The 20,876-nt window shown below is 39.1% G+C and overlaps 1 protein-coding gene across 2 annotated transcripts in view; it reads right to left on the reverse strand.

Annotated features, from left to right (window-relative positions):
- Positions 1–13,119: 13,119 nt before the first annotated feature.
- The window catches only part of LOC103712813 (lysine--tRNA ligase, chloroplastic/mitochondrial), a 33,280-nt gene continuing 25,523 nt past the window's right edge, over positions 13,120–20,876 (reverse strand). Inside the window, exons 11-16 of one of the 2 annotated variants that reach the window (XR_005511671.1) lie at positions 19,402–19,608; positions 17,840–17,934; positions 15,828–15,918; positions 14,187–14,360; positions 13,307–13,511; positions 13,120–13,229 (exon numbers count right to left, since the gene is read on the reverse strand). Coding sequence is in view for 1 of the 2 variants with exons in the window: in XM_039125830.1 (XP_038981758.1) it covers positions 13,407–13,511; positions 14,187–14,360; positions 15,828–15,918; positions 17,840–17,934; positions 19,402–19,608 (672 nt within the window). In the remaining variant the exon portion in view is untranslated. Of the gene's footprint in view, positions 13,512–14,186; positions 14,361–15,827; positions 15,919–17,839; positions 17,935–19,401; positions 19,609–20,876 lie in introns of both variants that reach the window. The other variant, XM_039125830.1, reaches the window with a different exon arrangement.

Consider the following 20,876-nt stretch of genomic DNA (forward strand, 5'->3'; position numbering starts at 1 on the left):
ATCTCCGATCATCCACCTGATCTCTGGTAACACAGACGGAGCGGAGGAACAGATCTCTCTCCATATGAATGAACAATGGCGACCGGTACTGAACTCCACCCCAGTCACGTATGCACCATACTTTGCCCTCAGTAAGGCACTCCACAAACTATCCGGCTCTAGAATGAACCTTGTGGCCTGCTGCTCTGCTAGAACCCCCGCCTCGCCAACAAAGACTGCACCCCCAAACCTCCCTATCTAAGAGGCTGACACATTACCTCCCACGCCACCAGGTGAATGCCTCTCCTACCCACCTGCCTGCCCCACATAAAGTTCCTGAACAGCTGCTCTAGAGACCTCAATAGGGAAGTCAGCACGGGCGTGCTCACCAACAGATACACAGGTATCGAGCTCAACACCGATCATACTAGGATGATACGCCTCATTATAGAGAGAGAGTCCATCTGTCATCCCTCCAGTCTACGTCTGATACTCATCCCGACATTGGAGCAGTCACTCCGCCTAAGCCACCGGCCGGTGATAGGGATCCCAAAATACCTCATAATGCCCTCCTGCTCACCCACACCCAGAATCTCTTTAATGGAGGCTTTGATCTGTGGTCGGGTTCTCGGACTAAATCAAATAGCTGACTGCCACGGGGACGTGGTTGGAATGCGCAGAAGACGCGGGGATGGCGCTGGCAGTGACGGCTCCGAGATGGCTGGGCTGCATTTGAAACGGGCGGAAGAAATGCGAGCGTGATTGACGGGAGGAAGAAGACGTGGATCTGCCGCGGAGGAAGGCTTGGAGGTATCGTGGACGGCGGGATGGCTGGGCACTGTGCTTGGATCACGCTGCAGTCGGACGGGCGTGGGAGGTTGGGGAGGCTAGGAGGTTGATCCGGTGCTGGGATCACTAGGATGAAAGGAGACACGGGCTGAGGCAGAGGAGGCTGCTGTGAATCCGATCACGACTTGGAGCTGAAAAGATGGACGGCTGCGATGGGAACGTTGATCATGGAAGAGGGCGCGGGAGCTGATCTGGAATGGAGCTGAGGTCTTCCGTGGTATGGTTAGCACAATGTGGAGAATCACTCGGGGGCAAATGTGCTCGACCAGGTCATGGTAGGATTAGGCCTACGCAATCTGTACCAAATGCGCATTTAAACTTTAATTTGTAAAAACCTGTACCAAATGAAAATATAATATTAAACCGGTGAATTTATCATTATCAGTTAGCAATAACACTAATTTAGGTGATATGTAGATCGCACTTTTGTGCTCTCATCATACCCCCCAACTAGCTTATTGCTAGTCTCTAGCAATTAACAAGCAAACGATAAATGAGGGCACAAAAAGATGTAGTCTAACTTATGACTCTCTTTTTTATTTTATTGAAGCTAAATATACAAAACTAAGATATGTACCCATTTTCGTAGGGAGTCACGATTGCACTTAGCACGTACAATAAGCCTTTAAACTCCTAGGTTACCCTAGTGGACGAGTTTTGTCTCGCGAGGGTTTGCAGTGAAGTTATCCACAAACTTCATCTGTCAGAAATTTTCAATTTTTAATTCGAAATTTGAACAAGTATTACTGTATGAAACTAGAATTGAAAGGACAATAGAGACTTGTTGCTATCCTATTTAAGTAGACTCTAACTCAAGTTTCGTTACACCCCATCTATCTGCTAACAAGTCAAGAGTAGTGAGGTGCAAGATAGTATCATATAAATGAGTGGCTTTCACTTACTCCCAACATGATCACTCCAATTTTCAAGACTTTTTAGAATTAAATGGTAATAAACACCCCAGATTTATTTATTTATTTATTATTATTATTATTATTATTCTTTTCAAACTGAATGCTAAGAAGAATGACTTATGCAATATCTAGCCTTATTAAGCTTTCTAGCTAACCCATGTAGCAAGTGTTAGGCCAATGACTCCCGATCCCGATGGCTCAGGGCACTAGGTGTAAAGACACCCTAACAGGCTTAATAACTCAAGTCAACTAGGCTCCAAGGCCAAATTAGTCACTCAGAGTTTAATCTCAGCCATCCTCACCTTTTTACGCGAACACTTGCTGCTTGCCAAGCAAGAGGTCCGGTTGCTCAGTGAGAAGACTTAAAATAAACTCGTTTTATTTTCTTCTCTTTTTTTTTAATAATAGGGTGTTCATTACACATATAACTTTAAATTATCCAGAAGATTAAAAGTATTCGTATTAGTTGCAAGTTTACATACCCCACTATTCATGTGCTTACGTGTAGGTGCTAAATCGTCTTATATCATATTAGCAGAAGACAGGTGGGACGAAAACTCAAGCTATAACTGTTATCATATTCCTCAACTCAAAGCTATTGTCAAAGCAATTCTTAGTTTATACAGTCAAAAAGATTAGATCTTGAGTTAAAAATTTGAAATTCCTTCTCTCTCTTTTTTTAAATTTTTTTTAGGTAGAAAAATCAAAAATATTCTCACCCCCATACCTAAATCTAACATTATCCTCAATGTTAAAGAAAATTTAACGCAGTAATAGGACAGAGGAGAAGTTACCTGATATGGATAGGTAAATTGACAATTGGGGCAAAAAAAACTCCAAACCTGCATGTTAGTAATTTATTAGTTTTTTTAAATTAATTATATTATATTATATTATATTATATTATTTTTATAATATCTCTATATTGGGTTGCCTCCCAAGAGCGCTAAGTTTTATGTCTTCAGCCAGACAAAATGTAAATTCACTCATAATAGACAGGGTCGATCAGAAGTGTCTCCTCGACTTCTGGACTCAGATACTCAAGGTATGGTTTTAGACGATGTCCATTGACTTGAAACAACCTACCATACTTAGTATTGCATATTACTACCGCACCATGCGGATGCACTTTCTCTACCGTGTATAGGCCAGTCCAACGAGATTTAAGTTTTTCAGAGAATAGATGTAATCGAGAATCATATAAAAGAACTTTTTGTCCTTGGTGAAACTCTTTACGAGTAATCATTTTATCATGTATGACTTTCATACGATCTTTGTACTTTTTAACACATTCATAAGCATCGTTCCTAATTTCATCAAGCTCGTCAAGCTGAAGCTTTCTATGTTCTCCTGCCTTGTCGAGATCGAAATTTAGGCGTTTGATTGCCCAATAGGCCTTGTGTTCTAACTCGACAGGTAAATGGCAAGCCTTGCCATAGACAATCCTATATGGGGACATTCCAATTGGTGTTTTGTAGGCCGTACGATATGCCCACAATGCGTCTTTTAACCTAAGGGACCAATCCTTTCGAGATGGACTGACAGTTTTCTCAAGGATGGTCTTGATTTCTCTGTTGGAAATGTCAACTTGTCCACTCGTTTGTGGATGATATGGTGTACCGATCTTGTGGGTGATGTTGTACTTCCTAGCAAGGGCTTTGAAAATTCTATTGCAAAAATGTTTTCCCCCATCACTAACGATAGCACGAGGGGTGCCAAAGCGAGTGAAGACAGATTCCTTAAGAAACTTGATCACTACTTTGTGATCATTGGTCTTATATGCGACAGCCTCAATCCACTTGGACACATAGACAACAGCTAGGAGTATGTACTGGTGCCCAAATGACATAGGAAAAGGACCCATAAAATCAATACCCCAAACATCAAAGATTTCTACAATTAAGATCGGGTTCAGGGGAATCTCATTTTTTTTGAAATTTTTTCTAGTCTTTGACATCGGTCACATGCTTTACAATTCTCGTGTGAGTCATGAAATAGTGTGGGCCAGTAGAATCCGCACTGCAAAACCTTTGCAGCCGTCTTTTTACCACTGAAATGACCACCACAATCGTGGTCATGTCAAAAAGAAAGGACTTTCCTTTGTTCGTATTTAGGGATACACCGTCGGATGATCTGATCAGGGCAATATTTAAATAGGTATGGTTTATCCCAAAAATACCACTTCACACAAGCTAGGAAGCGAAATTGCTCCTGTTTGGTCCAAGAGCTAGGCATTTGTTCAGTAACGAGGTAGTTGACTATGTCAGCATACCATGGAACATTGGTATGGAAAATCATCATTAATTGTTCATCCGAAAAAGTTTCGGATACAGGTAATGATTCTGCAGATGACTCAACAATCAGTCTGGACAAGTGGTCAGCTACTACATTTTCAGATCCCTTTTTATCTCGGATTTCGAGATCAAATTTCTGGAGCAATAGGATCCAACGAATGAGCCTTGCCTTAGCATCCTTCTTTGTGAGAAGGTACTTAAGGGCGGCATGATCAGAATAAACAAGAACCTTAGATCCTATCAGGTAGGGGCGAAATTTATCAAGAGCAAAAACAACTGCCAACAATTCTTTTTTAGTGGTGGAATAGTTAAGTTGGGCATCATTTAGAGTTTTGCTCGCATAATGAATCACATGGGGAAGCTTCCCCACTCGCTGACCTAGGACGACACCTATTGCATAATCAGATGCATCACACATGATTTCAAATAGCAGATTCCAATAAGGGGATCTTATGATGGGTGCTAAGGTTAGTTCAGACTTCAGTCTTTCGAAAGCAGTTATACAAATTGGCGAAAAATTAAAAGTAGCATCTTTCGCCAACAGATCGCATAAGGGTTTCGACAATTTACTGAAATCCTGAATAAAGCGGCGGTAAAAACCTGTATGCCCTAAAAAGGTTCTGACATTGCTAACAGTTTTGGGAGGTGGTAACTTAACAATTAATTCTACTTTGGCTTTATCCACCTCAATTCTCCTTTGTGACACATTGTGTCCCAAAACAATACCTGATTCTACCATGAAATAACACTTCTCCCAGTTAAGAACTAAGTTTTTCTCTTTACAGCGTTCTACAACCAGTGTCAAGTGGTGCAGACATTCATCAAAATTGGATCCAAATACAGAAAAGTCATCCATGAAAACTTCTAAAAATTTCTCCATCATGTCGGAGAAAATACTCATCATACACCGCTGGAATGTAGCCGGAGCATTGCATAGCCCAAAAGGCATGCGACGATAGGCAAAAGTGCCATAAAGACAGGTGAACGTAGTTTTCTCTTGATCCTCACGTGCGATAGGAACTTGGTTATATCCAGAATAACCATTGAGGAAACAATAATGAGAGTGGCCAGCTAGACGTTCTAGCATTTGATCGATGAAGGATAGAGAAAAATGGTCTTTCCTAGTCATGGCATTAAGCTTTCTATAGTCGATGCATACTCGCCATCTCGTTTGGACTCGAGTAGGGACTAACTCATTGGGATCATTTTTCACCACAGTGATGCCAGACTTCTTTGGTACGACTTGAACTGGGCTTACCCACTGACTATCAGAAATAGGATATATAATCCCTGCATCTAAAAGCTTGATGACCTCGGCTCGAACTACGTCCTTCATGATTGGATTAAGTCGCTTTTGTGGTTCTCTAGAGATTTTTGCATCTTCTTCTAAATAGATTTTATGTTGGACCGCAGAAGGACTAATCCCCTTAATATCGGCTATAGACCAACCGATAGCTTCCTGATTTTTCCGAAGGATACTTAATAACTTATTTTTCTGTTCTTTAACAGGTAAGGTCTTGTTGTCTCCAAGAAATGCATACTTCAAGTTTTCGGGAAGGTCTTTAAGTTCTAGCTGGGGAGGTTTGACATTAGATGGCACTAGCTGAGAGTTTGAAATAGGCAATGATTCAAACTTGGTGGCCCATCTGCTAGTATCCATCACAGGAATGGAATCTAACAATGCATTAACCTCCTTACTTGATTCACAATATTGACCGAAATTAGCCAAACATCTTTCTAATGGATCAGAATAACTCGACTCTTCAAAAGAACTGCTAATTATGTTCTCAATCATGTGAATTTATTCCAAATCGTCCATCTCAGTTGACTGACTACTACTGTAAAAAACATTGAGCTGGACAATCATGTTCCCAAATGCTAAGGTCATTATCCCATTTCGGCAACTGATCACAGCATTTGAAGTGGCCAAAAATAGTCTGCCAAGGATTACCGGGATGTGACTACCTGGATTTTTCCCTGGTTCAGTTTCGAGGACTACAAAATTCACAGGATAGTAAAACTCATTTATCTTTACAATTACATCCTCTACAATTCTCTTAGGATACTTCACAGTCCTATCTGCTAATGACAAAGTAATGTTTGTGGGCTTTAATTCCCCCAAATCTAGTTCGGTGTAGACAGAATAGGGTAACAGGTTTACACTAGCTCCTAAATCTAGGAGAGCTCTCCGAATGATGGTTTCGCCTATTTTAATTTCAACAGTGGGGCAACCAGGGTCCTTGTATTCTGGGGCAATCTGTTGTTGAATAAGAGATGAGGCTTGTGCTGCCATCACAGCTTGCCTGGGAATACTGGTTTTCCTTTTCACCGTGGTTAGGTCTTTTAAGAATTTTGTATAGGAGGGGATCTGTCTGGTGGCATCTAGGAAGGATAAATTTATTTGGACATTTTTAAAGACTTCCATGATTTCATCGTATTGAGATTTTTTCTTTGAGTCTTGTAGTCTACTAGGAAAGGGAGCCTTGGGTGTGTACGTCTCTATTGGTTTCTCCTCTATTCCTTGTGTTCCCTGTTCTGGTGCCTTTTTCTGAGTGGGGTTCGGTTCCTATTTTTTTTCTTTTTCTTGTACAGGAAGTTGAACTTTGTTATCCACTTGCTTGTCAGACCGTAAAGTGGTAATTGCCTGGACTTCATGGGTAGGGTTTCCATTAGAATCAATCTGAAACTGGCCTCTTGGCCCTTGATTCTGTTGCCTACTAAGGTTAGGCACTGGCTGACTAGGTAGTTCACCTTTCTTGCTATCCCCTAGAGAGTTTGCTATTTGGCTTAGACTAACCTCAAGTTTTGCAATTGCATGCGCATGGAATTGGTTAGTCTGGGTTTGAGCCATGTTAGTCTGTTGTTGCTGTTGGATAAAATCTTGTTGTTGTTTCATCATATTAGCCATCATAGTTTCTAATGGTGAAGGTTGCTGTGGGATAAGAGCATTATAAGGAGGTACAGATGGAACCAAATGTTAGTTCATTTGTGTTGGACCTATCCTGAAGAAGTTCCACTGAAAACTTGGTGGACCACCTTGATGCTGAATAGGTTCATTTTGCTTGTATGAGAAATTTGGGTGGAACCTATTATCAAGGTGGTAGACTGGGCTGAATGAATTGGGAGTGGGCTTTTTGAAGGCACTATATAAATTTAGAGCATTTGCTTGCTCGGCCTTTATGGTGGGCAGATTAGGGCGGCACTCCACTAGATGTTCTGGACTGTTACACAAGACACATAAACTATGTGACTCGTGATTCACTTTCATGATGGGATTTAACTCTTTATATGAACTCGAGCTAGTGGAAACAGTGAAAGCATCAAACTTTTTACTCAAGTTATTCATTCCAGTCACCAAATTGGATATGACATTTTTGAGATCTCGGTCTGCTTTCATTTCATAATTACCTGGTTTTCTAGACTCGAACTCATCTCTATTTACTTCCTCACCATAGCTACTCCAATTTTGGGCATTCTCGGCTAAGTCAACAAGAAATTCATAAGCTTGATCTGGGGTTTGGTTCATGAACCTACCCTTGTGCATGGACTCAATCATGTTTCTATGTACCGAAGATAGTCCTTTAAAAAGAAGTGGACCAGATCAGCCTTATCAAGCCCATGGTGCGGGCACTTGACCAAAAGATCATGGAATCTTTTCCAAAGTTGGAAAAATTCCTCCTTAAATTTTTTTCTAAAAGTTCTGATGGCATCCTTAATTTTTTTCAGTTTTTACCATGGGATAGAACTTAGCCATGAACTTCTTAAATAGTTGTTCTCATGATGTAATGGAATTTGAAGCAAGGGAATACTGCACGATCCTCTAAAGTCATGGAAAACAACCTTAATTTAATACCCTCTTCATCTAAGTTTTGATTTCTAAACGTTTGACAAATTGTCAAAAATTTGTTTCGATGAATGTAGGGTTGTTCACTCTCGAACCCATAAAACTTGGGTAACATGTTTATTGTTGCAGCCCGAATCTCGAATTGGGCTGCATTATTAATTGGTAATACTTTGCAAGTAGGGGGACTAGCGGATGCGGGTGCAAACAACTCATTCAAAGTTCAAATATATTCACCCATTGTAGAGAGATTGACGGTTGGTTTACAGTTCGCAGGTTGTGATGAAAAGTTCTGTCAATCTCAGGATCAAATGGGGTTAACTTATCCCTTAATGACCTTCTACCATGCATACATTATCAACAATTTATTAGATTTGACTCCTAAAATGAACGAAATCCTAAGAAAAGAGAAGGGCTAGACACAGATGACCACAACCAACACCACACAATAATTTGACTCTATTAGTCTTAGAATTAAGTGAGGTTTAGTAGCTTTTAATCTAGTTGCACAGAGATTTATCAGGTTAAAAAAATTCTCTCCTAGATTAGACAGCTCCTAATTTTCCTTTCAGATTAAGCTTGCGCTTACCAGTTAAGCGATCCAGTAACCAGTGACCAGGAAAGTCCCGGGGTGTGTGGGGGTGCCAGAAGGGATACATTGATACCACAATATCCATAACAGTTCTCACTGTTGTAAAACTTTGCTAGACATCACCAATTAATAAATTCTCACTAGAGTGGCTTTCAGCCGCTTCTTTCCAAGAGCATAATTGAGCTCAAAAACCCTAAGGCCAACGTCTAATTGATTTTAATTTAATTTGGCTTAGGATATATATTCAAGGTGGTGTTCCTGACCTTATCTTTTTAATAGGTTTTGCTCTTAAATTATTTTATGCAAATGTTTAATACTAAATGCAGCAAATAATCAATAATTTTTTTAAAGTTTATGCAATGTCATTAGGTTGTACGACAAAATGAGCAAGCAATTTTTTTCTTTTTTATTATTTTTATATTTATTTTTCTTTAATTTTTTTTTTTAATTTTATGTTTTTTAAAAAAAATTATATAGGAAGAACTTGAATGTAAACTAAAAACTAATCCTTATGCGTCAGTCAATCTCCGAATGCCCGTTGAATAAACTCTGGATATTACTCCGTGAGGAGCCCCAAAAGAGGTATGATAACCTCGGGGGATTGCACCCTATCAATTACTAGCAAAAAATAATAATTTTTTAAAATTTTTTATTTAATTAAATTTTTTTAAATTTAAATTTTAAATTTTGAATTTCAGAATTCAAATTTTGAATTTAAATTTTTAAATTTTAGAATTTTGAAAAAAAAATTAATTTTAAAAAAAATTTGAATTTTAATTTTTTTTCAGAATTTTAAATTCTGAATTTCAAATTTCAGAATTTAATAGCTACGAAATTATTAATTAAAAATAATCAAAACAAGAAACATTAATAATAATAATAAAAAAAAAAACTTACTACCGGAGTGCGTTCACTCCGAGCATCCAAAATTCGATTTAATCTTCGTGATCGTTCTTGCTTCTCGATTTGCCTCCCCGACAACGACGCCAAAATTTTGTTGTCCGATTCCTGTTTACCTAAAAATATACTAAACAAATCGTTGTTAGAACCGACAAACAAAATTTAATTTAATTTTACTCTTACCTTTTTTACTCGAAGAATAGTGGTCGTAAGAGGTCGATCCACAGGAAGGTGATTGGAGTTGCTTAAAAATAAAAATGTTCACTCGGATTCAAAATCAATTTTTGAATAAAAAGAAAAACATTATGTCGTGGATGTTGACGGATTCTCTAATCTACTAGAGAATGTTTTCTACTTAAAATTAACTAAAAGACAGGTACTTAGATTCAAAGAGCATTTATATATTTAACTAATTAAAGAAGAGTTTTGGCATAAGTTAAAATGGATAAAAACCAGTGCTAAGAAGATCAAAAGCCTAGAACATAAATTGCATAAAAGAAAATTTAATGTATTGTATAAAAAGCAGAAATTAAATTGAACCTAGAACAAGGATTGCATGAAAGAGAATTGATGGATTTCATAAAAAGAAAACTGATTACAAATAAAAATGGAGATTAGAGGCCTAATATTCCTTCTATTTTGCAAATAAAATAAAGAAAAGAAAAAAAATAAATTACTTCTCTTCTTCCTCTCTCTCCCATGGTGGAACATAAAATACTAATTTTCTCTTTTTTTTTTCTTTCTTCTTCCCAAAAGAAACAGAGCACTCCTCCCCTGTTTCTTTTTGGACCAAACGAGCTCTTCCCTTGTTCCTTCTTGAACCAGCCGACCACCTCGCCGAGAGCTCCCTTCCTCCTCTCGTTCTCCCCTTCTTATAGATCGCCACAGCATGGAGAGGAGGAGAAACGGGCGCGGGATCTCGGGAGGTGGATCCGGATGAAGAGCGCCGCGGGTGCTTGGATGCGCAGGAGGCTGGACCAGCCGGCGTGATCCGTGGATGGCGCCTTGGATCATTGCGGCTCGGACACGATGCTTGGTGGTGGAGGAGCCGGGAGGATCGATTGATTTGGGAGGGACCTAGGAACATAGAATGGGCGCACGGCTGGGAATGGAAGATTGGTTGGCCGTGGGATCACTTGGAGAAGCTGGGAGGAGGCGTTCACGGCTTGGATCCGGGCGCTGGGACGTTGGGATTTCGAATCCGGCTCGGGCGCGATGCTGGGAGGATGCGGAATAGATGGAGGCATGCGGGATCGCCGGGAGGAATGCTTCACGGATGGAAGAAGATGGATCTTCTTCTTTGGCCCACGGACGGATGCAGGATCCGTGATGAACACAGACGGGCGCTGGAGGAGACTGGATCGCTGGGATTCCGGGATGAAAGGCCACGGGGATGTGGTTGGAACGCGCTGAAAAAGCGGGGACGGCGCTGGCAGTGACGGCTCCGAGATGGCTGGGCTGCATTTGAAACGGGCGGAAGAAATGGGAGCGTGATCGACGGGAGGAAGAAGACGTGGATTTGCCGCGGAGGAAGGCTTGGAGGTGTCGTGGACGACGGGATGGCTGGGCGCTGTGCTTGGATCATGCTGCAGTCGGACGGGCGTGGGAGGTTGGGAAGGCTGGGAGGTTGATCCGGTGCTGGGATCACTGGGATGAAAGGAGACACGGGTTGAGGCAGAGGAGGCTGCTGTGAATCCGATCACGGCTTGGAGCTGAAAAGATGGACGGTTGCGATGGGAACGTTGATCATGAAAGAGGGCGCGGGAGCTGATCTGGAATGGAGCTGGGGTCTTCCGTGGTATGGTTAGCACAATGTGGAGAATCACTCGGGGGCAAATGTGCTCGACCAGGTCATGGTAGGATTGGACCTGCGCAATCTGTACCAAATGTGCATTTAAACTTTAATTTGTAATAACCTGTACCAAACGAAAATATAATATTAAACCGGTGAATTTATCATTATCAGTTAGCAATAACACTAATTTAGGTGATATGTAGATCGCACTTTTATGCTCTCATCACCAGTGGCCAATTGCCGACTCGAAGAACCGTGTGGGTGAGCCGTTCACCAAGATGGCAAATGACGGAGAGGTCACACACCCCATAACCCAGCCAATCCACTGCTCATGGAAGCCATAGCACTCCAAAGACCACCACAAGAAGTTCCAACTCATCCTATCATAGGCCCTCTCCATGTCCAGCTTGATACCCATCAAGCTCCTCCGATCCGAAGCTCTCTGAAGATCAAACATGAACTCCTGAGCAATAAAGATGTTATCTGTGATGCTTCACCCACCCACGAAGACCTCCTGCTCCGAATTGATGAGTCGAGGTAGAATGCCATGTAGCCTAGCAATAAGAACCTTAGCCATAGTCTTGTACACGGTCGTGCACAGACTGATCAGCCGGTAGTGGCTCAGCTCTGTCGCATCCTGTCACAAAAACAAAAAAAAACTCTTCTTCAATGCACGATCTTAGGAAGGGAAGGGGAAAGAGAGTAATCTATTGCCAGCTTCTTGTGAATCAGACGCAACTACTATCTCAAGCAATGTTTTGAAAACGGAACCATCCATAGAACTAGAAAAATGAGCAGATCATTTATCAACAGTTCAACCATTGGATTAACTAGAAACAAAGAATGGCATCACAATGATACGATAAATGTATTATAAGGAATATTATATAATAAATTATCGATAATAATTATAAACAACCAATTATTGTAATTGTAGAACACTGCATCATACATGTTATTTTCAGGATTTCATCACTTATAAATTAAAAAATAATTTATAAATAAAATAAATGGCATCGTATTATTAATAAATTCAACATATTGTTGATGGCAGATCCATTTTTAATACAATTTGGAGACCTAAAAAATTTCTAATTATCATATTTTTCACCAAAATCCTCTAATACTATTAGTTTTTTTCAAACAAAAAACTTCCACCAAATTGGGCCAAACCCTCCTGCCAAAGCTATATGGAGACCACGATGGATCATGGAGAGAAGCGGATGCGAGGAAAAAGAGATCAAGGAGGGGCATTCTTGTACAATGCTTAACATCAACAAACCTTGACATGCGCGAGGGCTGGAAGAGTATGAGAAATCGAGGATAGGGCAAAGAGGTGATACCTGGCCGGCCAATAGAGGAACACTAGATCGTTGAGGGTCAAGCCAAGCGTGGGGAGAGAGGGATGGAGGGAAGGGGCACACACGTGCGTGCGCACACACATGGGGAGGGAGAGAGAGGGAGAGAGAGAGAGAGAGAGAGAGAGAGGCATTGGCCATACCTCCAGACCCGCTGCCAATACGCCACCGACCATACCCTGTCATGGTGTGGGAGTGGAAAATGTGAGAATCGAAAATGGAGTGACATGATTTGCAAACCTAATCCCTCTACAAAGTCCATAGGAAGATAAAAAACCTCCACAAACTTTTTTTTCCTCCCCCTCTTTGCAGCCCAAATACTGAGATTTGTATGAAGTCTGAAATACACCGCAAGCTAGATAAGCCAACCAGCCTGATTCCGGTAAAACCCTATTTACCCCTCTTAATCCGATTAATTCGCCCGACTCCGGAAAGGTTCAAACAAGCCCCGACTCAACGGTTTTCCAAAAATTGAGCGGCATTTCCGGCAAACCTGGTTTAAAGTTGCATCTAGACTGGAAGCCTGACCGGTTGATGGGTTTAACCAGAAGCTATAGTCTCTGGTTTTTAAAACATGGATCTCACGTGAAAAGATGCTGCCGGTGAAAATATATATTATACATCTTTATTTGCTTCTTCTGCTCCTTGTGTATATGGACGAGAAGATATTACAAAAGGGGAAAGCATCCCTGGAGTTCTGTACTCGCCTGGAATTAATTTTTTTCAATAAAACAAGAATCGCGAAGAAGAATTATATAACAATAAGCTCGACAATGTAACTTACAGTAATGAGCTGAACTTCAAACCTAGTGGCTTGAAAAAAAGAGCCCTCATCAACACGCATGTTACATCTTCAAAAAATTATTGTGTTATATATATATTTTTTAAGACGACACCTGCGGTTGAATCTTAAGGATAGGGAATGCGATAACATCCCGTATACTGGCAGAGTTCGTCAGAAGCATCACTAACCTATCAATTCCAAGCCCCTGACAAGTGACAGTGAAAATAATCAATCACTAACTCATATATGGCATACCAAGACAAATAATTATCTATAATGTGTCGCAGAAATTCTCAACTGCTATCTGATAAAATGTGAGTACATCGATTTTAATGATGATTGATGCCCTCAATAGGAGAGCATTTAGCATACTGAAATACCATCACAGTGACCCACTTAGAAGTACTCAAGATTTGGTACTAATTTGCCAGCTCATGACATATCAAACCGAGACCTATGCACATGTCAATATTCTTCAAATAAGTTCTGAAACAGATTTCTTTAGTAGGTTTCAGTTCATATGCCCTGGTGAAATCCAAACTTTGAGAAAAAAGTATCCAGCACAGATGCAGGAGGAAAATGTCATAAACAACTTTTCAGGCACAAAACATGGGAATTGAACTTCAACAAAATTCGACAATTTAAAACTATTTTATGAATGGTATGCACCAATGCGAATATTATGAGTCCTTTTAAAACTAGTTAATAGTAGGTTAACGTGACTTGATAATAGGTTGACATGAGATCCACAAATTCAATTGCGTAATGCACATGCATAAGAAAGACAATTATATGTTTCTGTTTAGGTTTTATTTTGTAAAGAGATATACAGAATATGACCTTGATGCTGATGCAAAATAAATCAGTTGTTTGATCATACCATTCCTGAAGCAGGGGGCATGCCATATTCTAGAGAGGTCAAGAAGTCCTCATCCAAAGACACTTCATAGGAGCAATCATCAATCTCTCTTTTCCCTTCAGCAGATTTTGAGCCTGTAACAAGTGCTGCTCGCTTTTTATTATGCTGTTTAATTTGCTCTTCAAAGCGATTCCTCTGTCACAGAAAAGCAAAAACATATAAATAACAACATTTAAGACTGGCAACAAAACAACCTAAATGGGGAGATATCTTGAAATTCCAAAACAAGAAATGACACAGGCCACTCCAACAAGGCTATTAAAGGGAGAAGGAATAGGTCAAGGTCTAGATAAAGATTTAAAGAAATCTGTTTTGGCATTTGCAAGTTGGCTAATATGGAAAAACAGGTGTGATTGGACATCTTATGCTAAAAGAAGAATGCCTGAGAAAATTCCAAACTCTACAGTATGGATAACTTTTTCTTGATTGTAAAAATGCAGTCAACTCAATCAGCATGTCATACTCAACTAATCATAGTTGCACACGCATTAGATAAATCCCAATATCAAGTAAATGACATGAGCAAATGAAAACATACAGATTAGTTTTAGATAGCAGGTAATTTTAGTTACAAATGTTCAGAAATAATAAATATGCAAAAAAGCCCAAAATGACCAGTGAAGATTAAATTGCATTACATTCTACTTCATGCAGACAAAAGTATGATATACAAACAGAAGTTGGTCGATACAACTTTGGCTAGCATACTTTGATTTCATTGGTTATCATAAAAAATGAAGGCATCTTTATTTTTACTGAGAAAAAATCAGAATACAGTTATAAGATGGCTACCCATTATGAGGATGTTCAGTTTAGGTTTTGGGCATACAAGACGGCTATACCAGAACCGATTTTTGCACTGGCTGGATTTTTTCAACATGAATTAATATGAACCTGTTGGTCAGCTAATTCCAAATGTCAGATAAGTACCAGTTGGGGGCCTTCATGCTCACCTTCAGCGCACCAGGAAATGCATAGCATCAACCTCATTTTCTGGCAAATGCGAGAACGAATCCAGAAAAACTAATTTCAAAAGTAGACTGTCAATACTTAATTACTTGATACCCGTTCACTTAAAGTCAAACTATGTATGATTGGCAAACAAGGAAATCAGACCAAAGTCCCAGATTTGTTGCCCAATTAACTCATGCAAGATGTTTAACTTGCATGACCTGATTTAGTTATGCTGTACCGATGGTCATTAATAGAGTAGGCAAGGACTTTAGGCAATAACTGATTTCAATAACAAAAGGTGGCCCAATGCACGAGGTTCCCGCCATTGTGGGGCCTAGAGAGAGTCGTATGTACACAACCTTACCCCCATATGTGGCACGGCTGTTTCCGTGTTTCAAACTCGTGACCTATAAGTCAAAATGGAACAACCTTACCGTTACGCCAAGTCTCACCCTCAATAACTGATTTTGATGGATATTCAGATAAGTATAAAACTATAAGCATCATAAAGTCTCCTGATATCTGGTCCAAAATATCATAGCAGGTGAAAAAAATACCAAACTGACATTGCCACCATGCATGCAGTACTTAGGAAGAAATTCATATAAAATATCCCAGACCGCAATATATAAACAATTTGTAGAATACCTGATCCATCGGATCGGTAAGCTCAGAGAATGCATTAGCAATCTCACGGCCACAAATGAAGAGTTCAAACCTCTCAGTCAAACCTGCATATCTGCAACATGGGCAGAACAAAAGCCAGCATGCAGTGTTAAGAAAAAATATAATGGCATGCACAATAATAAAGTTGCAAATCATAAGATTAATAATCAAGTATGAAGATGACACCAGCAACATATGGAGCATCACTAAAAAGAATTTCAAAGAGGTTCTGTGTTTAACAAATGATGCCTATTAAATGTTATTGTCTACTTCAAAGAAATGAACATTGCGATTCTTTTCTCATTCAAGTACAAGACAAATGAATCAACAATTTGATGGTCTTAGAAATTCACAAAATATGAACTGATATGTAGTAGCAGAAAGATAAAAGAGCTATTTGAAGTCCTAAAAAAAGGAGACTTATGTAGCTCAAGTTGCATGTGCAAGCCAGCCAGCTTGTTGGGATGCCTGCAACTCAAGTTATGCAATAAGTTAAGTTGCACGTTGGCCTGCAATTTAAAACTATCTTATGGTAGATTGACTTGCAGTCAAAATCGCTACAGGACAAGTTGTGGTCATTTGTGTGGGTATTGTAATTTAAAATAAAAGGTCTATGCCAACCCTCCTTCCATTCCCCTCTCCTTCACTCTGCCTCCTCCTCCATTTCCGCTCACCCCCTCCACCTCTAAGCCACCATGCACAACCTCTAGCCCCTGCCCTGCCCTCCCTTCTCCTTCACCTTCACCTTCACCGCCCTCCTCAAGGTCTGCACCATCCCCCACACCCTCCACATGGGCACCCAGGTCCACACCCAATCCCTCTCCACCAGCAGCTTCAACACCGACCTCTTCACCCATAACACCCTTATCTCCATGTACATGGAGTGCTCTAACTTCGCATCTGCTTGCAGGGAATTCAACGGAATGCTATCAAATACGCTCCTCTTTTCCTCAAAATCTCTTCCAAACACAAGAAGGGAGCTTCCTTGAAAGTCAACTACTGCAACTTAAGTTACAAGATGACTCAAGTTGCAGTGCAACTTCAACCACAGGGCTCCAAACAGCCCCATGCAACATTAGTGGGATTAATGTTCCACTTTTTTTTTCTACGATTAACTAGCAAGTTGATAGTATGACTGGACTTTTATGAAACATAAAGACAGGACTTTTATGAAACATAAAGACATTCTAATAGCAAAACAATAACAACAACAACAGAAGTTAAGGAGTATTTGGCGATACCAAAAAGCCCTGCTTTGGTTTGCCTCACACTAGAGCACCACCATTTTTCGAAAAACAGTGGCAAAACTGCCAGTTACTGGGCTATTTTCTTTGAGTTCAGATCCTCACAAGTTCACTCATGAACTTGAAGTCATCTTGGGCAATCACACCCTGTCTGTGTTTTGCACGACAGCTGTGATGCAACAAGGCCCATGTATTATTGCACAGGCTGCTGTCCCATGTACAGCCAGGGGCCTGATGCATCACACCCATCCTGCAAAACATGGACGGCCATGATTGCCCAGCTTGACTCTCAAGTTCACAAGTGAACTTGGATGATCTAGACTCATTCTCTTTATAGGTAAAAATTAATCTTTTGTTGGGTTAATAACTGAAAATTAACTGAAATTCTTAAAAAAAATTAATGGTTTTTTCCATTTTTCCTAATAATAATAAAAAAGATAAATATAGTGTAATAAAAAACATGAGTAACAATACAGGATCATAAAGTTGACTCCAAAGTTATGGAAAAGACTTCTAGATGATGTATGGGAAATAAGTGTTATATTGTTATTTTCAATAAATCATTATACATTATTACTCCAGCCATGAAGGAAAGCATTGGCTATATCTTGAAGAAAAAGCAGTTAGATAACTGAAATGAATGTTCACATAATTCTTAAATAGAATAACAAAGACCAAAAGAATCTATTTCTGTGACATTAAAGGTAATCTATGATACTGCAATAAAGCATAACTAAACTGTTAAATTACCTTCGGTGTGGTTTGGCCAACGGGGATATCTCAACTGGATAGTCCAGAACGAATGTTGGTTGTATAAGGTTTGGCTCAACAATGGTCTCGAAAACCTGAATTAATAGTATATTTTTCCATGTTCAGATTCCATACCAAAATGAACTAGCATAGCTTCAAGAAGTAATCAAGAAATAAGCTACTAAAAATCTCTCCAAGTAATTTTCACATGTCCACATTAAGAAAACTAAGTGCCCTATTTTAGTTACATGTGACAAAATCAGCATCATAGTCTTCTGAAGATATATCAAGGTTATGTATCAGAGTTATGTATTTGAAATACTAATATTTAGATTACAACGATGTCGAAGAATTCACCATAACATGATGATGGCCTCAAATAAATGTGATACCCAAGTGGCCACTCCCCAAGAGCCTCTACATATCACCTTTGCAAAAATGTAAAACTATAGGTATTTCAGATGGTTTCAGAAAGAAGAAGAAGATTGCATTCAGAACTATCATTAGAAAGTTATTAGGTAAATTGCTATTCGAAATGAGGACACCACTTTAACTTCAGAGATTCTTAGTAGGGATAACATATTCTTCTTCTTCTTTACGTAAGAAAATAGCACAGAAAACTTTCTTGACTCTGCACATGGTCTGGTCGGAGACTTCTACCATCAGAGAGTTGGACCTGGAGGAAAACCGGTCATAGTCATTTTTTGTGGTCTTGATACAGCTGTTGCTGTACCCAAGCAGCTGGTCATAGTCATTGCTGGTCCTTCGGTAATGTTATGTTGCTTCAACATAGTTTTACTGAAATCCATGTAAAGATCTCAGTAGCCATGGATGACTTAAAACTACTGATGGATCACGGGCCCGGAGCAATCATTCTGCTAGAAGTGGAAGTATAACAACTAGTAAGTAAGTTGAATGAAGCCATGACAAATCAAGAATGTAACAAAAGTGATGCTCGAATCAAATTAGGATTCAAGAAATGCTAGCAAAAGTGATAATACAATTATACAATTGGTATCAGCAAAACATCCACATAACCAGATACTGGGCCTGGCAAAACATCCACATGCTTATGGCAAATTTCCTAGCGGCCAAAAAATGAATGAAATAAAAGAAAAAAAAATTATGTCCATGTACGTGTCAAGTAAAACTACTACCAGCATAGTTAATTTTCTCTGAATTATTGATGAATCCCCAATTTTTTTGCAAACTCTCCATTGGAAAAAGAAACTCCAAGGTATTCCAAAACAACTCGATTCAGTAAGCAAATTACACCCCTATCTGAACTTGTGACTTTGATTGTTAAAGCAATTACATTAATGACATGTTCAGTAACAGGGACGTTTTGAGCATCACTGAAAAATTAAAAACTTCTTGAGAATGTATATATTGTTTGGTTGATTACTAATATGATGTTTTCAAAGCTCTTAACCATTCCCTAGTAGGAACATCTACATTATAATAAAATAATACATTATCAATAATAATAATAATCACAAAAAAACAACACCAACTAAGAATAAACGATCTCAAGTTTCAACGTGTACAAAGATTTGATTTACCTCATTAAGAACATGTCCCACAGATGGGCATGTCTGAGCTAAAATATTATCTGTGTCTTCTGATCTCATACCCAGTATCCCTTTTGCAACTTCTTTTGCATCTTCAACATTATTCCCAAACTCATTAAAGTCAACACCAGTGGCTTCTTTAACAAGATTATGCATGGTTTCCTTCCTCCATGGTCTTTTGAGAGATATTTCAGTCCCCTGTGGAATATTACATAATCACTGGGATTACATGCAAAGTGCTTCTCAATATCATGCGAAATAAAAAACAGAAATAAAGAATAAATTTATAACACTACAGTACAAGTGGTTAGCTAGTCCAAAACTATTATACTAACATTAACGATACTAAAACATTTATGCTTTTTTAAACTGGAAATATAACAGCACAGGTTACTCTTAGCACAATATCTGATGCAACAGGCAAGCTATATATGTTACAGAACCTAGACCCGAAGCAAGGAAAGAGAAATGTCGCTCTACCCCTAGCCATAAATTTTCCAAATTACAATATTATCATCAACCATGAAAAAAGTCCTCCCTTTAAGTTTGTCATAGCGCAGACAAATTATTTTCGTAGGATCTTTATCATTCTTAACATAATCCTCAGCAGAAAAATTTAGGAATGATTTAAATCTCAGTCATAACAAAAGGTTTCAGATATTTATGTAACATAGGGGCCATTGCTTAGTGCGATTGTAAAGGCTTAGCGCAACAAGTACCAAAGGTTAGGTCTATCCCCAGTTTTCCCCTCCCAAAACCCTGGATTGCCAGGACCATAACTGGGTAATGGTCTTTTAATAGCAAATGGATGCTAGACAGCTATGTACCTATGCTGGCATTGCTTGGCCTTGTTTCAGTTAAAACCACTTTGCTTCATTTCAAGCAAATGGTCACAAACTGCAGCACTCGGCTCTTGTCAAAAGCATATAAAACATGACCAAAGTAATCAAAGGCATATAAACACTTAAAAAAAATTTTAGTTACTACCTAAATTCTAGATCACCAGATATACAGCTGACAGATTTCTTATATTGATATAAAGCATAGCACACATATATTATTTTAGCAATGGTAGCTGGCACAACATCAATTAAAAAATCAGAGATAACTAAATGATCATTATCTATAACTAGAGTGCTGAAGATGTAACTGTTTAAATTTATAATTAAATTTTTTCACGGTTTCTTTTATTATGAGAAATATGACTAAAAGACAACAAAAACAATAAATTGAGTAGCACATTGCTCATCTAGATGTGAAACCGACTCTCTTACATATACCCTCTGAAATTTAGTAAACAATTCTTACTCACAAATCTTTGGGATGAGAGAATCAAATGAAACAAACATATCTTAAATGAAAAAAAAAATGATCTACTAAGAGAAATTGTTGCATCTAATCACGTATTACCAATGCATGATATAAAAACTGCATATACTAGCGATAGTGCGATAGACTAGTTCTTG

Source organism: Phoenix dactylifera, chromosome 4 (assembly GCF_009389715.1).
Source record: "Phoenix dactylifera cultivar Barhee BC4 chromosome 4, palm_55x_up_171113_PBpolish2nd_filt_p, whole genome shotgun sequence".
In the NCBI taxonomy this organism is placed as follows: Eukaryota; Viridiplantae; Streptophyta; class Magnoliopsida; order Arecales; family Arecaceae; genus Phoenix; species Phoenix dactylifera.